At 48.6% G+C, this 17,787-nt stretch overlaps 1 protein-coding gene across 1 annotated transcript in view; it reads left to right on the top strand.

Annotated features, from left to right (window-relative positions):
• Positions 1–17,787, top strand: part of NRXN2 (neurexin 2) — a 224,839-nt gene that overhangs the window by 26,910 nt on the left and 180,142 nt on the right. The window contains 4 exon segments of the mRNA XM_083374184.1: positions 10,020–10,181; positions 13,903–14,341; positions 15,856–16,239; positions 17,378–17,581. Coding sequence (XP_083230310.1) covers positions 10,020–10,181; positions 13,903–14,341; positions 15,856–16,239; positions 17,378–17,581 — 1,189 coding nt within the window.

Raw genomic sequence — 17,787 nt, forward strand, 5'->3', positions numbered from 1 at the left:
GTGTATTTTTGAGGTTCGATGGCTAATGACACCGCTTTTTTCTTTTTGAGTAGCACCCTAAAATTATATATCAATGGAAAGATAATTTATTCAAGAATGTAATGCAACAAAGTGTGTTCAATTATCTGTATTCTGTGAAAAGTTAGAGCCAAATAACCAGAAAAAAAGGAAGCACAACTTGCTCAGGTTGATCTCAGGTAGTTTTCCTTCATCTGACTGTAGCCAATGAGCTGGAGCGTTTAGAGAGCCAAACGGGTGTCATCTTGTTTTGCCAATGAGCCAATCAGATCACAGTAGGATCCAGTTATTGATGCCAGGTACTGAAGCCAGGAGGAGGACATTTGTCAGTGTGTGATGTGATCGCCATCAACTTGGTTGGTTGTGTGTGTGTGTGTGTGTGTGTGTGTGTGTGTGTGTGTGTTCTTTCATTTAGTGAGCTTTAAAACGTAATAAAATTAAAGTAATGGTGCAAAGAGTTGGCTGCTCGTCCAAAAAGCGATGTAAAACAGTATTATTAAGTGAAACAAGGCTGCAGTTGTAAAGAAATTAGAAGGAAAACGGTTGGAAACTTAACTAAAGGTGGCATTTCTACTGTACACTTTTCCCAAAAGGACTTTTCCACAATTTTGGCCACTGCTGTACAAACCAAGATGTCCAGTTAAAACCTTACAGCTCTTTCGACAAAAATCAGTCAGAAATTTACAAGGATGAAGGCGAATCTGTGCGTCCCAGGATCCAATCTGGGTCGGTCTCCAGCACCAGAGGCTTAAGCTTCGTATCCTTTGCTGGAAAGTTTAAACGGAGACTAGGTGGCCATCTGCTGGGAGTGTTCTGGTGTCAAGATTCCTGAGTGTGGCTAGGGGTTGGACTAGATGGTCTCAAAGGCGCCTTCCGGCCCTGACACGTTCTCTTGATCAACGCAGGAAGAGCTGGAAATGCAGCGAAGTCAGCGTTTCTCAACTCTGGGAACTTTTTAAGATGGGTGGGCTTCAACTCCCAGAATGTGCTAGCTGAGGGGATTCTGGGACTTGAAGTCCATCCACCCTTAAACTTATCGAAGTTGAGAGACGCCGACTTAGTGTGTAGATTTGTGTTTTCTGCTGTTTTCTCTTAGCCGTTCCCCATCTGGCTAAGACACACTTCTTCTGTTCTCTGTGCGTAACCTGAAATATGGGATAATTAAGAGTTGGTGGGGTGGGGGGTGGGGGCAGCATTCTGTTTTGCGGAGGGATTCCCGAACGCATATATATCTTTGGTCATTTGGGGTTTTTCCCACGTAGAATTCTACGTGGGGAAAAACCCGAATGACCAAAGATCTACATACAAACACCGGCGAAAACCTCAGAAAACAAATAAATATATATATACACACACATATATATATACACATCTATATATATATACATATATATACATATACATATACATATACATATACATATACATATACATATACATATACATATACATATACATATACATATACATATACATATATATATATATATATATATATATATATATATATATATATATATATATAGTAGGAGGAAAGAACACTTCCACATTTGTCCCAGGTTAGTCAGTCCTAGCTGCTTTTCCCAAGATACTTAAAACTCTGGTGACAGAATTGACCCATTTTCTGGGTTGGCATCTCTTAACAGGTTTGCAAGACCTGCTATGCCACAAAAATATCCATCTCGGAGTTCTAAAATTCGAAAGGACTCTTTCGAGGTCCTCTATTCCACCCTCTGCTCAGTGTAGTAATCCAAATTAAAACATCCCAGATGGTTAGTTTGCTTGAAGACATCTTAGGAAGGGGATCCCCTCCGCCTTCCTAACATTGGTCGTTCTAACGTTTACTCAAACCGCTCTGCTTTTCTGCTTTGGGCCAGCGCAGCCTTTTTCTGTGCAATGTCCTGTAGGAATTAACAGAGTTGAAAGGGACCTTTGAGGTCTTCTAGTCCAACCCCCTACTCAAGCAGGGGACCCTATCCCATTTCAGACAAATGGATGTCCAGTCTCTTCTTCAAAGTCTCCAGTGGTGGAGCACCCACAGCTTCTGGTGGCAAGCTGTTCCACTGGTTTATCGCTCTGACTGTGTTTGGAAGTTTCTCCCTAGTTCTAAGTTGCTTCTCTCCTCGATTTGATCCCGTGGTCCTGGAAGTGCTCCACGTGGCCACCTCCTCCAGTTTCTTCTCACAGGGTGTCTGGCCATCTGCTTGGCCTTGTGACCTAACTCTAAACCTCTTTCCAGTTTTTCTCCGAATCCTTCCTAAAGTTTAACGCTTGGATCACGACGCAAAATTCAAGCTGGGCTTCGACCGGTGCAAAATCAAGCAGAAAAACTCTTTCTCCTTTTCATGGAAACACAAGTGCATCTGCTGGCGCTTTCAATTATCTTCATCTTCTTGCCAGCCCATCAACTCAAGTTGTAGGCAACTAACATTCCAAAATCATTTTTATAAGTACAATTCTCAAGCTGGCTCTTTCCTCGGCTTAAACCTCTCCCTTAAGAGTCCTTGTTTCCTAAGTGAAGCCAGTTAGATGCACAGGGTTGCATTTGTCTCTGTTAAATATTATTTTTTGAACGCTGTTTCCATCTTCAGGCATATTAGCATTCCCTTCCGCTGTCTGCAGCAAGAAACCTACAAATTAACTTCCTCTTTGCAAGCCAGTTTGACCCAGCTGCTTCCGGGCATGATCCAGGCCCAGCTCCCAAATGGAATAGCAATAGCAACAGCATGTATATACCTCTTTACAGTGGTTTACAGCCCTCTCTAAGCGGTTTAAAGAGTCAGCCTCTTGCCCCCAACAATCTGGGTCTTCATTTTACTGACCTCGGAAGGCGGAACCAACTTTGAGCCAGTCAGGATCGAACTCTTGGCAGTGGGCAGAGTGGGCCTGCAATTCTGGATTCTAACCACAAGGAAGGAAGGGCAATAGCACTTAGACTTATATACCGCTTTACAGTGGTTTACAGCCCTCTCTAAGCGGTTTACAGAGTCAGCCTCTTGCCCACCTCAACAATCTGGGTCCTCATTTTACCGACCACGGAAGGCGGAGCCAACTTTGAGCCGGTCAGGATTGAACTCTTGGCAGTGGGCAGAGTGTGCCTGCAATTCTGGATTCTAACCACAAGGAAGGAAGGAAGGAAGGAAGGAAGGAAGGAAGGAAGGAAGGAAGGAAGGAAGGAAGGAAGGAAGGAAGGAAGGAAGGAAGGAGACTTATATACTGCTTCACAGTGCTTTACAGCCCTCTCTAAGCGGTTTAAAGAGTCAGCCTCTTGCCCCCAACAATCTGGGTCTTCATTTTACTGACCTCGGAAGGCGGAACCAACTTTGAGCCAGTCAGGATCGAACTCTTGGCAGTGGGCAGAGTGGGCCTGCAATTCTGGATTCTAACCACAAGGAAGGAAGGGCAATAGCACTTAGACTTATATACCGCTTTACAGTGGTTTACAGCCCTCTCTAAGCGGTTTACAGAGTCAGCCTCTTGCCCACCTCAACAATCTGGGTCCTCATTTTACCGACCACGGAAGGCGGAGCCAACTTTGAGCTAGTCAGGTAGATGACTGATGGGGGTAGTTCAACTTACCACCATTCATTTAGCGATCTTTTGAAGTTAGAACGGCATTTGAAAAGGGTTAACCGGTCCTCATAACCATTGCAGCATTGTTTGGTGATCAGAATTTGAACACTTGACAACCTGCATGTATTTATGATGGCTGCATTGTCTCAGGGTCATGTAACCATCATTTAGCAATAGCGCTTGGACTTATATACCCCTCCACGGGGCTTTGCAGCCCTCTCTAAGCGGTCTACAGAGTCAGCCTATTGCCCCCAACCATCTGGATCCTCATTTTATTGACCTCGGAAGGATAGAAAGCTGAGTCAACCTTGAGCCGGTCAGGATCGAACTGCTGGCAGTGGGCAGAATTTAGCCTGCAATGCTGCATTCTGACCACTGTGCCACCATGGCAAAGGTATGGGAAAAGGAATAGAATAGCAATAGCCCTTAGACTTATATACCGCTTCACGGGGCTTTGCCACCCTCTCTTAGCGGTCTACAGAGTCAGCCTCTTGCCCACAACCATCTGGATCCTCATTGTACCGACCTCGGAAGGACGGAAGGCTGAGTCAACCTTGAGCCGGTCAGGATCGAACTTCCTGGCAGTGAGCAGAGTGTGCCTGCCACGTTGGACTTGAACCCCTGCACTGTGCCACCCCAGCTCCCTTTGCGACCTTTCCCGACCTTCTGACCAAAAAAAAAAAAAGTCAACTGGAAACCAGCTTCAAACACACGATTACGTAGCAAACAGCAGAGATTGACTTAACCGGGCAAAGAATATATTTTTTATAAAAAAAAGATGATAAAATTGAGTGCGACTCGGCGAACCACCGCCTTGTTTAGCGACAGAAATTCCGGTCTCAACTTGAGGACCGCCTGTATCCAAATCCTCTGGGATTCAAGCCCACCCCATCCACCCCCTCCCCCCCCTTGGAGCTTTCAGCCTTTCCTGGGCATTTTTTTTTTAATTGAAGATAGCTCTGTGAGCAAATGCATTTTGGGAAAGAGCCAGGAAGCCCTTGAGACATCCTCCCTAAATAAAAAAAAACCCAACAACAACCACAACAAACAAACCAGGAAGTGGACAGAGGCAGAAGCCCCACCGGGCCGTCCAGCCGGAACCCACAGCCCATCAAGCCTGCCTGCGTTTCTGTGGGCTCCAGCAAAGCTCCACCAGCCCAACGGCTGGCGGCTGGCAGCCAACACAACTCCCAGCCAATCCCTTTGCCATAAATAAAAAGCTAAAAGCCCACAACTTGCAGCGGGGTGAACAAACCAGGCCAGCAGGATCTTTGGCTTTTTCCAGGATAATTCTAGCTTTCTCAAAAAAAAGAAAAAAAGAAAAAGAGAGAGAGAAGGCAGTCCTCGACTTATGACAGTTCGTTTAGCGGCCGTTCGAAGTTACACGGGCACTGGAAAAAGGAACTTGGGACCGTTTTTCACACCTGGAACCGTGGCGGCATCCCCCAGGGTCACAGGATTGACCTTGAGATGCTGAACAACTGACGGGTCGGAGGGTCCCGGGGTCAGGTGAGATAATATCCCCTTTTGCGACCTTCTGGCGAGCAAAGTCACTGCCTTGGTGGAGCAGTGGGCTAAAGCCTCCTTAAGGAACACCAGCTGCCTGCCATTAGTGCAGGTTCGCCTCCCACCAGGCTCAAGGTTGACTCAGCCTTCCCTCCTTCCCAGGTAGGTAAAAGGAGGACCCAGATTGTTGGGGGCAATAAGCTGACTTTGTAATAATGCCGCTTGAGATGGGGCCGAAAGCCCTAATAAGCAGGCATAGACATAGAATGAAGGCTATTGCTAAGCTTGTAAGCTGCCCTGAGTCTTCGGAGAAGGGCGGGATATAAATGGGATTAAAAAAAAAAAAGTCAATGGGGAAGCCAGATCCGCTTAAGGACCGTGTTACTAGCTCGACAACTTGAAGCGACTCACTTCATTTGTGGAAAGAAAGGTCTTAAAACTCACTTAACCACCGTCTCACTTAGCAACAGAAAGTTTGGGCTCAATTTGGAGGTAAGTCATGGACTCCCTGTACCATCATAGGGTTCCTGGTGTTTTTCTGCTAGATTTCAAACTGCGGGGGGTTTTGTGTGTTTTTTGGGTGTTTTTTTTTTACTTTATTGCTGGAAGCCTGCAGTAAAGGAGGCGATACATTTTTTTAAGAGAAAACAGCAGCGCCGGGAATACAGATTTTGTATCCGGACACCGAATAGGTCTCAATTCTTACACGGCTCCTCCCTAGATAGAAAATTCCATTTCTTCTCAGCTCCGAAGAAGCTTCTTGGGATGAGAAGCGAAAGGTCTTCAAAGCAAAACAAGGAAGTCCGGTTGCCTCCTGAAAAAGCATCTTTGAGATACAGAGATATTCTCCACGATGACCAGTCTCCCAGGATGCTCTTATCACACTCTTATGGGTCCATCCCTCTGGCTGCTGGTGGCCCCATCCTCTCCTCTCTCCTTCCTCCTTTCCCAGCATCGCAGCCGCCTCCAGAGATCCTGGTCTTTGCCTAACGAGTCCGAAGTTGGATCAACTCAGCCCGGTTCTTGTGCCCCGCGGGAGATTTGCTTGGCAATCTATTTCTTTGTTTCCTTGACTGTCCGTGACATTTTTGAGAATCTTCTCCAACGCCGGCCCTTCCAAAGCATCCGTGCTCTCTTTTTCTGTCTTGTCCCTACAAGTCCAAAAAAACAGATCGTTGGGATCCACTGAATGAACCTGCAGTGGCTCAGCTAGCCAGAATAGAAGATCCTCCCGGGACAACAGTCGGTTCTGCTGATGTACTTGGAACCGTGTATCCTGACTCAAGATGTCAAGTTTGCAGATGGGCCTTGCAGAACGTCCTGGAATTGCAACTGGTCCAAAATGCGGTGACATGCACAGTTCGTGGCTCTCCGTGTGTATTTCTAAGTGCCATACAAGGTGCTGGCTATCACCATCCAAAGCCCTACGTGGCATGGGGCCAGGCTATTTTGCAGGAACCCCTCGCCTGGAGGGTATCGGCCTGTTCCATTAGGCCAGAAAGGGGTGTGTGTTCAAAATCCCCTCGCTCAGGTGTTATCATCTATTCCAGCGGGACCTAAGAAGCGGTCCTTCTCTATGGCAACCCCTGCTTTGGGAAATGTCCTCCCTGGCCCCCAGCCAGGAACCCCACCAGGCTGAATATTGGATGTGCAAAGGAGCATTTCCCTTTTGGATGCTGGGAGTTGCTATGCTTTTTTTGAAGTTTTTGCTCTTGCTTTGTGATCCGCGCAGGGTTATGGCACAAAAGATGGGTGGCCATGTAAGTCAGATAGATAGATAGATAGATAGATAGATAGATAGATAGATAGATAGATAGATAGATAGATAGATAGATAGATAGATAGATAGACAGACAGACAGACAGACAGACAGACAGACAGATAGAAAAATAGGTGATAGATGATAGAAAAATAGATGATAGAAAAGTAGGTGATAGATAGATAGATGATAGATGATAGATAGATAGATAGAAAGAAAGAAAAATAGGTGATAGATGATAGAAAAATAGTTGATAGATAGAAAGAAAGAAAGAAAAATAGGTGATAGATAGATAGAAAGAAAGAAAGAAAGAAAGAAAGAAAGAAAGAAAAATAGGTGATAGAAAGAAAGAAAAATAGGTGATAGATATAGAAAAATAGATGATAGAAAAATAGATAGATAGATAGATAGATATAGACAGACAGACAGACAGACAGACAGACAGACAGACAGATAGAAAAATAGGTGATAGATGATAGAAAAATAGATGATAGATAGATAGATAGAAAGAAAGAAAGAAAAATAGATGATAGATAGATAGATAGATAGATAGATAGATAGATGATAGACATAGAAAGAAAAATAGGTGATAGATGATAGAAAAATAGATGATAGAAAAGTAGGTGATAGATAGATAGATAGATGATAGATGATAGATAGATAGATAGAAAGAAAGAAAAATAGGTGATAGATGATAGAAAAATAGTTGATAGATAGATAGAAAGAAAGAAAAATAGGTGATAGATAGATAGATAGATAGATAGAAAGAAAGAAAGAAAGAAAGAAAGAAAGAAAGAAAAATAGGTGATAGATAGAAAGAAAGAAAAATAGGTGATAGATAGATATAGAAAAATAGATGATAGAAAAATAGATAGATAGATAGATAGATAGATAGATAGATAGATAGATAGATAGATAGATAGATAATGATAGAAAATAGGTGATAGATGATAGAAAAATAGGTGATAGATGATAGATAGATAGACAGATATAGATAGATAGTGACAGATAGACAGAAAGAGACAGAGATACACTGAGAGAGAGAGATGATATACATAATAGAAATAGAGATATAGAGATTGAGATAGATGAACAGCATATAGAAGATAGAGGATAGATGGACAAGATGGATAGGCAAATAATAAATAAAAAATAGTTGATAGATAGATAGAAAGAAAGAAAAATAGGTGATAGATAGATGAAAGAAAGAAAGAAAGAAAGAAAGAAAGAAAGAAAGAAAGAAAGAAAGAAAGAAAGAAAGAAAGAAAAATAGGTGATAGATAGAAAGAAAGAAAAATAGGTGATAGATAGATATAGAAAAATAGATGATAGAAAAATAGATAGATAGATAGATAGATAGATAGATAATGATAGAAAATAGGTGATAGATGATAGAAAAATAGGTGATAGATGATAGATAGATAGACAGATATAGATAGATAGTGACAGATAGACAGAAAGAGACAGAGATACACTGAGAGAGAGAGATGATATACATAATAGAAATAGAGATATAGAGATTGAGATAGATGAACAGCATATAGAAGATAGAGGATAGATGGACAAGATGGATAGGCAAATAATTTGAGTGGATGTATGTATAATGTTAGAGTACCTGAAGACAAGGTACTTGACCAATTCCCTGGGCTCCAACCTGTGTATTTCTATTTAATTTATTTATTTAATTTATTCAACTTGGGCACCACTCTGGACAGCATCCTGTAAAACAAAACCGAATAAAAATTCAGAACAGTACCGATAAAGGAATACAGACGTGGGGATTGCCAGTGCTGAGAATCTTCCCAAGCCACCAAGGACATCCGAAACCATCTCTAGGAAGCGGCCTTTAAACGGCTGGCTAATCTTGGATTTTTTTTAAAGGCCGCTGTGAGGGCCTTCACAAAATGGCCACCAGGGCGGAGGAGGCCTGGCATTTGGTCCTCCCTTTTGCAAAAGTGAATTTTCCTGGCCGTTCTCCAGCATTTCTTCTCAGCTTCTCAACAATGCTCTCTGCAGTCCAGCTAACTGTTTCTTCTCCTGGGTAGTCGGGCACGTTGCCCACCCATCATTTTTATTTTCTAAAATGGCTTCTAGGCCTGATCTCTGAAAAGAAACCACGATGCCGAAGGCTGGCACTTGGCCTGTTTGCAAAGTTATTTTTAAAAATAATAATAACAATAATAAAAATTGGTAGGTTCAGAGGTTAGCAGCTTCCCACAAGCATCACGATCACTACGTTCTTGGCTCCGCAGTTATGGCTGACACCCATCCTCTCTTGCAAAGGACAAAATGACAAAGAAAACACAGACCAGGGGGTGGGCAGACGCCGGACCCCCCTGGGGCCTGGGATTTCCACCCCCTCCGTCCTAAACCCGGCTTGACAAATCGCAGCTCCCGTCTTTGCGAGACATCTGATGCCAAAAAAGCGAGCGATGGGGCTGCTCTGGTTTCCACGACAGATTTGAAGGGAGGCTTGGGCTCCTGCAAGATGCTGAGGTTCAGACGAGCCAAGCGTTCATCCGAGCCTCGCGTGTTGTCTGAACTCAGGCGCCAAAAGAGTCCCGAAGGGTGCCAACGGCCGAGAAACCAGGAGCTTTGAGTAAAGCAACTCTTCTTCTGCCAGGGCAGGTCTAAGCGGCCTTTTCCTGCCTTGTCTGTGTTTCACCTGCTCCCCAAATTCGGATTTCTTTCCCCCCCCCCAGCTGTGCAAAAACAAACAGCCACAGGAAAGAGCACCCCTTGGTTGGCAGAGCCAGCCTGGAGCTGGCCGGAGCATCGGGCAGGGGGCGTGCTGAGAGTGGAGCATGGGTGGGTGGGTTGCCTAGTATAGTCACCATCCTCAGTCCCCCTTCTGGACCACCAAGCCTTGTGCAGATGTTCTCCCCTCCATAGCTGCTCTCTCTGTCCCTCTTCTTCTCCCTCCCCTTCCCCAAAAGACCCTTCCCGAAAGGGGGGGAAGGGGAGAAAAATAAATACTGTGGCATTTCTCCGAAGAAACAACCAGACCGGAAAATTAAGTTGGCAGTCCCATTTCCCAAGACTCCTTCCCACCCCCCTCCCCGTCTCCCATCAGTCCTGTGGTTGGTTAACACTCTGTTGTCTCCTTGTCTCCCCCCCCCTGCACACCCCCCTTCCCCGCAACCTCTGCGCTCACGACGGACAGGTGACTATCTCCGTGGACGGGATCCTGACCACCACCGGATACACCCAAGAGGACTACACCATGCTGGGCTCGGACGACTTCTTCTATATCGGAGGGAGTCCCAACACGGCGGACCTCCCGGGGTCCCCCGTCAGCAACAATTTTATGGGATGCCTCAAGGATGTGAGTTGCCAGGGGGCTGGGGGGGGGGAGATGGTTGGGATCAGATGGGGGGGCAGCGGCGGGTGGGACTGAACTTAGGGCTAGGCCACAGGGCTAGGCAACCTTGGCTCTTTTATGACTGGTGGACTTCAACTCCCAGGATTCCTGAGCTGGCATGGCTCAGCTTGGAAACCTCTCCCTTTCCCCTCAGCGTGGCTGGCTCAGGAATTCTGGGAGTTGAAGTCCACAAGTCATAAAGCGGCCTAGGCCTAGGCCAGGGGTAGGCAACCTTGGCCCCTTCATGACTCGTGGACTTCAACTCCCAGAATTCCTCAGACAGCATGGGGGAACTATGGCCCCCTCATAACTCGTGGACTTCAACTCCCAGAATTCCTCAGACAGCATGGCTCAGCTTGGAAACCTCTCCATTTCTCCTCAGCATGGCTGGCTGAGGAATTCTGGGAGTTGAAGTCCACAAGTCACAAAAAAGCCAAGGTTGCCCACCCCTGCCCTAATGGATCTTTTGGATCAAAAATTAACATAAGACCCGGTCTTATTTTGTGGGAAATATGGGCGGCTCAGCCAGGATGGCTGGGTTTCCCATCACTTTGCCTCCTCTGCTTGCCACAGACGATGCTGAACTTTGATTCTGAACCTTAATCCATTTTCTGCACTCAAGGCATCGTAGACTGATCAAACGGATCCTGGATCCAATATGACCCATGCGCACAGCTGCATATAGGTTTAGGGCAAGGGTAGGCAACCTTGGCTCTTTTATGACTCGTGGAGTTCAACTCCCAGAATTCCTCAGACAGCATGGGGGAACTAGGCCCACTCATGACTCGTGGACTTCAACTCCCAGAATTCCTGAACCAGCGTGGCTCAGCTTGGAAACCTCTCCCTTTCCCCTCAGCGTGGCTGGCTCAGGAATTCAGGGAGTTGAAGTCCACCAGTCATAAAAGAGCCAAGGTAGCCTACCCTTGTGGGATCAGCTACTCTGCTTGATCCTTCTGCTCCCCAGATTCCAAGCACAGTTGAGGGGTTTTTATTTCACTCGTACTATTCACATTGTTTTAATGTGTTTGCCTTTGCGAGACGGGTAGCATGTACAAATCAATTAAATATGCAAAGTCTCTGGTCCTCATGGTCTCGGGAGCTAGGAATCCTGGGAGCAGCCACCTCCCGACCTTCAGAGGACACTGGATGGGCTGGTTTTCAGGCGACCACCCGTCTCTCTGTGCATGCTTATGGCTGCCCGGGCTAAGGACTCACCTGGGACAGGATGATGGTTCATTTAGTAATGGAGCCGTTCAGGTAAGAAGTTCAGCTGTCAGGCCGACCTTGAGGAATAGGAGGAAGAACCACAACCAAGACAACGGTCAGATAAAAGGGACCCAAGTCTGGCCCAGAACTGTACAGGTAGTCCTCGAATTACAACCATCCATTGAGTAACCGTTTGAAATTACAGCGGCACTGAACAAGCGACTGGTCCTCACACTTACGACCGTGGCAGCATTGCCACAGTCGTGGGATCCAAATTTGGGCGCTTGGTAACTGGCATGCATTTGTGGTAGTTGCAGCATCCCGGGGTCACACGATCACCTTTTGCGACTTTCCCAGACAGCTTCCAACAAGCAAAGTCATTGGGAAAGCTAGATTCACTTAACAACTACAATGATTCATTTAACGGCCCTGGCAAAAAAAGTCCAGCATGAGCCACATACAACAGAAATTCTGGCCTCCGTTGCGGTTGTAAGTCAAGGACTACCCTGAGAAAGCAACTCAGACGGGACTTTCCTTTTTGGATATGTAAATAAAGGCCAGGAGTGGGGAGGCCCATTCAAGCTTGTGTCCCTTTCTATAACCCTCTAATAAAAATAGCATTAGAGTTTATAACTGGGGTTTCCAAGCCGAAGGGCTTACAGCAGCCCATTTGTTACAAGATCCAGTCTGGGTCGGTCACCGGGACCAGAGATCCTGTCTTCCCAGCTTCCAATGTGAGACTACCAATGAGTTTGCAAGTCTCTCTCACCTCCAAGCGATCTTTACAGCGTGTAATTTGTCCTCCTGTGGTAGCCTTTGGGCAGCGTACAGTGCCTACTTCCAATGTAATGTACCGGATCCCCTGCATGGATTGCCCCTGTGACTATGTAGGACAAACGGGGAGGAAGCTAACCACCAGGTTGCAAGAACAGAAGCGGGCAGTCAGAGAAGGTGACCCAAGCTTATTGGTAGCCTCACATTGCAACGAACGACATACATTCAATTTTGCAGCTACTAAGATTGTTGGCTGAGCAGGGACAAAAACAGCCAGGGAAGTGATTGAAGCCTGGGAAAAGGGGCTCTCTGGTCAGCCAACAGGGATGCTGATTTACCCCCCAGCTTATCAAGGACTTAGGAGGGGAGGGCTTGGAAGCACAAGGAAACAACAGCCAACAACTTAATAGCCAGCCATCAACTCCCCAATCTACATCTAAAAAGCTACACACAACAGGCACCATACAAATACCGCACCCAGAACAGCAATAAAGCACGCAGAGAAGTTCCCTGAGGTCCAGCACGAGTCCAAAAGCTCGGAAGGCCAAAACTTCTGGTCCCGGTGAGTGACCCAGTTTGGATCCTGCAATATTATCCCGGGACACCTATATTCGCCTTCATTGGTGAGCCCATTTATCATTGAACAGGCAGAGTCCACATTGATCAGAAGTGGATCAGTCCCACCTCTGACAGAACAATCACTGCTGCTTTGTCTCGGGGTGGGGTGGGGTGGGAGAGAAGCCCTGCTCCTTCTGATTTTGCAAGGGAGGGGCTCTTGCTCCGCCACTCACAATGAGCTTTTCCCACGCAGGCGGGGGGGCGGGGGCGGACAGCCATTTGGAACCATGCAAGGACCTCACGGGTGCCCTCACAAAATGGTCACCCTGCCGTGGGGCCTGACTGCACATTTTCTATTTCTCTGAAGGCCTTCTGTCTCTTCAGCTTTTCTGCTTTTTTTTTCCTTTCTTTTTCCGGAGGAGGGGCCCCTAGATACGGCCGTTTGCTACTAGTCGCCTGTGTAAAATTGCAATGGACACAATTTTCATCATTGAACTTATTTATTTGTAAGATTTAGGAGCCGTCCATCTTGCCATGTGGGTGGGATATTTTTTGCCGCAAAATGGGTGGCAAACCCCCCCCCCCCGCTGTGAGTAATGAGTTCACTTAAGGACTGTGACGCTTACTTCGCAATCCTCGCATTTGCTTTGTGACCGCCACATTTGCTCAACAACTGCCACAACAACAACATCGACCTTCTTAACAATTGGCCTGACTTACATACATAATTCTGGACTCATAAATCCTTAATTTTGCCTTAATTTTGCACGGCTGTTTAGATTTGGCAGTATGATCATAAACCTCCTCTGTTTTTTGAACCAGATCGGATGCCTCTGATTTGGAGACAATACTGCAGTGCCAACTGTCCCCTCCCTCCTGTGTGCTTTGTTCAGGCAAGGCCTCCCTCCAGCTGGCTGAAACAGCCACCAAGGTGATGCCAAACTGGGGGACCCTTCAGTCTGTTGGCATTCAGGCCTGCAATACGGACCTTGCTCTGAGCCGAATTCCAATCAACCCAGCGCAATGGACCGGTTGATCTCCACCGGTCGGGCAGTTCGGATTGGATGGAACTGACAATGGCACTCGAAGAAGTAGGGCTACTGGCGATGTCTGGCTGACGCCGCTTGCTCTTCTCCTTTCTTTGCAGGTGGTCTACAAAAATAATGACTTCAAACTGGAGTTGTCCCGCTTGGCCAAGGAGGGAGATCCTAAGATGAAGATCAACGGTGACCTGGTCTTCCGTTGCGAGAATGTCGCCGCCCTCGATCCGGTCACCTTTGAGTCGCCCGAGGCCTACATTTCCCTGCCCAAGTGGAACACCAAGAAGACCGGCTCCATCTCCTTTGATTTCCGAACCACCGAGGCCAACGGGCTTCTCCTCTTCAGCCACGGCCGGCTACAGCCGCCGAAGGAGAGCCGATCGGAGCGCATGCACAAGGCAGATTATTTTGCCATGGAGCTTCTGGACGGCTATCTTTATTTGCTACTGGACATGGGCTCAGGGGGCATCAAAATGCGGGCCAGCACCAAGAAAGTGAACGACGGGGAGTGGTGCCACGTGGACTTCCAGCGCGACGGGCGCAAGGGTGGGTGTGCATCCTCAGCGGCCATGCCTTGCCTTTCATTCAGCAAAGATGGGCAAGGAAGGAGAAGTTGCCGGGCAGGGCGATGCTTCAGCAGCGGGAGGGGGACAAGTGAAGGAAACTCGTTGCGGTTTCATCTTCCAGATCAATTTCTTTCTTTTTCCTTTTTTTTTTCCTTCTTCTTCACTAGACAACCTATTTATAACCTGTTGGGTTTTCCACCGTCAATATTTGCTTACCCGGAAACATTAGCAAAGTGACCACAGGCGGGCAAAAAGACAGTGGAAGCAGGCGAGGCTTCCCGACTTTTGACTTCCTGCCAGCTTCCCCATTGTCTTTATGGGAAGCTGGCAGGGAGCGTCGGAAAGCTACGATCCCCCGACAGCGGTCGTACTGCAGCTACGGGTTCACCAGTATATTTGATACGGAGAGCCTTGAAATTTCAATTGTAGGGGAGAGGTGGGTCTAGTCCCGTGGTGACGAACCTATGGCACGGGTGCCACAGGTGGCACGCAGAGCCCTCTCTGTGGGCACACGCGCCGTCGCCCCAGTCCTAGGCCTTCAGCTGGGTTTTATAAAACCTTTTCGCTTTAGGTTTCCGCCGCCGTGTGCAAGGAAAAAAAAGGTTCACTCAATCAATCAATTTCAACTTCTCGCGGGGAAAAAAAGATCTCGCAAAGTTGGAATTGATCGATTGAACTTTTTAGTCCCATCCAGTGGGCCACGCCCACCCAGCCCCCGACGATACATAAGGAAGCCATAAGTGGGTTTTGGGTTGCATTTTGGGCACTCGGTCTTTAAAAGGTTCGCATCACTGGTCTAGTCAGAAGTGAGGTGGCATTGTCGCCCTGCGATGCGCCATTTTGGCTAAATGAAGGCGACAGAGAGACAGGAAAGCCCTAGTAACACGGAGATTCATTTTGTAGCCTTAACGCTGGCAGCCGAGCACGGGGAATTTTGGAAGAGGCCCTTCTGCCCTTTTCTTTCCATTTTTCTCTCCGTGTCCTTATCGGAGAACCGGAAGGGCTGTGGGCAGTCCCCGAATCTCCTTTTTTTTCCTGCAACATGGGGAGGTTGCCTCCCTCCCTGTCCCCCCACTTCACTCGGGATCTGCAGGAATCCCCCGGCTGAAAGCCTGCTCGCCAGGGAGGTCCTGTGATTTCAACGGGATCCCTGACCGTTCCGTTACCGGTCTGGTGACTGGCAACTGCAAAAAACAGGTGAATTTCAATACGGGGGTGGGTGGGTGGGGGGTCCTCGACTGAAGGACCACACTTCAGGAGCCCAAAATTTGATGTTGCTAAAGTGAGAAATTTGCTAAGTGAGCTTCGCCCCCATTCGACGGCTTTCCTGGCCCTGTTTGTCCAGGGAATCGCCGCAGGGGTCGAATTGGTCAGTCAGTCTGGCTTCCCCTTTGACTCGGCGAAGGAGGTCACCAAAAGGGGACCCCCCGCGATTCCGGGACGCCGCAAGGGCCGTACGCATGACCCCGTTCTCTCTCCCTCCCTCTCTGCCAGGCTCCATCTCGGTCAACAGCCGCAGCACCCCCTTCCTGGCCAGCGGGGACAGCGAGATTTTGGACCTGGACAGCGAGATGTACCTGGGGGGTCTCCCCGAGAACCGCCTGGACCTCATCCTGCCGCCGGAGGTCTGGACGGCCTTCCTGAACTACGGCTACGTGGGCTGCGTGCGGGACCTCTTCATCGACGGCAAGAGCCGGGACGTGCGGCGCTTGGCCGAGGTGCAGAGCGTCTCCGGGGTCTCCAGCTTCTGCTCCCGGGAGACCCTCAAGCAGTGCGGCAGCTCCCCCTGCCACAACGGGGGCCTGTGCCGGGAGGGCTGGAACCGCTTCATCTGCGACTGCCTGGGCACCGGCTACCTGGGCCGGCTGTGCGAGAGAGGTGAGGAGGCGGGAGGGAGGCCACCCCTTCCAGGCTGGGTTCACACAAGCTCGGGAACTAGGCTTGCTTGCAATCCGGTGGTTGCAGTCACAGGGCAATGGTCAGGTCTGGTGGTTGGCTTCCACCGAATCATGGGCTCCTTCCTATCTCTTCTTTCTCTCCCTCCCTACCTCCCTCTCCTTCCTTCCTTCCTTCTTTCTTTCTCTCCCTCCCTCCCTCTCCTTTTTTCTCTCCCTTCTTTCTCTCCCTCCCTCTCTTTCCTTCCCTCCCTTCTTTCTCTCCCTCCCTCCCTCTCCTTCCTTCCTTCCTTCCTTCTTTCCCTCCTTCCTTCCTTCCTTCTTTTCCTCCCTTCCTCCCTCCCTCCCTCCCTTCCTTCCTTCCTTCCTTCTTTCCCTCCCTCCCTCCCTCCCTCCCTCCCTTCCTTCCTTCCTTCCTTCCTTCCTTCCTTCCTTCTTTCCCTCCCTCCCTCCCTCCCTCCCTCCCTCCCTTCTTTCTCTCCCTCCCTCGCTCTCCTTCCTTCCTTCCTTCCCTCCCTTTCTTCTTTCCCTCCCTCCCTCCCTCCCTCCCTCTCCTTCCTTCCTTCCTTCCCTCCCTTTCTTCTTTCCCTCCCTCCCTCCCTCCCTTCCTTCCTTCCTTCTTTTCCTTCCTCCCTCCCTCCCTCCCTCCCTCCCTCCCTCCCTCCCTTCCTTCCTTCCTTCCTTCCTTCCTTCCTTCTTTCCCTCCCTCCCTCCCTCCCTTCCTTCTTTCTTTCTCTCCCTCCCTCCCTCCCTTCTTTCTCTCCCTCCCTCCCTCTCCTTCCTTCCCTCCTTCCCTCCCTCTCTTCTTTCCCTCCCTCCCTCCCTTCCGGCAGAAAATGGGATAATTTAATAGCCAAGCTGGCATGTTTTGCAAACCTAGCCGCTGGGGGGCTTGTGGTAAAGTAATCCCACTTTCCCCGTCTGCCCCTGACAGGTAGAGAGGCAGACAGTCACCCCACGTGCTTTGATTTGCCCAACTGGTTGTGGGGCTGGGGGGGGGAGTTCTGGGCGTTGGAAGTTGACACCCCTGAAAGATGCTGAGATTTCAGGCCAAGCCTCCGGCTCTTCCGATTCCGACCTGCCTTGCTTTTCTTCCCTAACCCCAACCAACCCCTGGACAGAGGCCACAGTGCTCAGCTACGACGGGAGCATGTACATGAAGATCATGCTGCCAACAGTCATGCACACCGAGGCCGAAGACGTGTCCCTCCGGTTCATGTCGCAGCGAGCCTACGGCTTCATGATGGCCACCACTTCCAAGGAGTCGGCCGACACCCTCAGGCTGGAGTTGGACGGGGGGCAGATGAAGCTGACGGTCAACCTAGGTAAACCTGCTGGCCCTGGTCCTGCCAGAGACTGGTCCGATCCGCAGCCTTCCCTTCTCTCTGTCCGGGGAGCCACGCTGGGGAAGCCACACGGTGGGTGGGAGGGAGGGAGTTGAACCTCACGCTGGTCACCAGCGCTTTAATCCCGGCAGAGGGATCTTCAGGGGGAAAAAAACGTGCTTTTCGCAGTTGCAAAATCCCATCTC

The sequence above is a fragment of the Vipera ursinii genome (assembly GCF_947247035.1).
Source record: "Vipera ursinii genome assembly, chromosome: 15".
NCBI lineage: Eukaryota > Metazoa > Chordata > Lepidosauria > Squamata > Viperidae > Vipera > Vipera ursinii.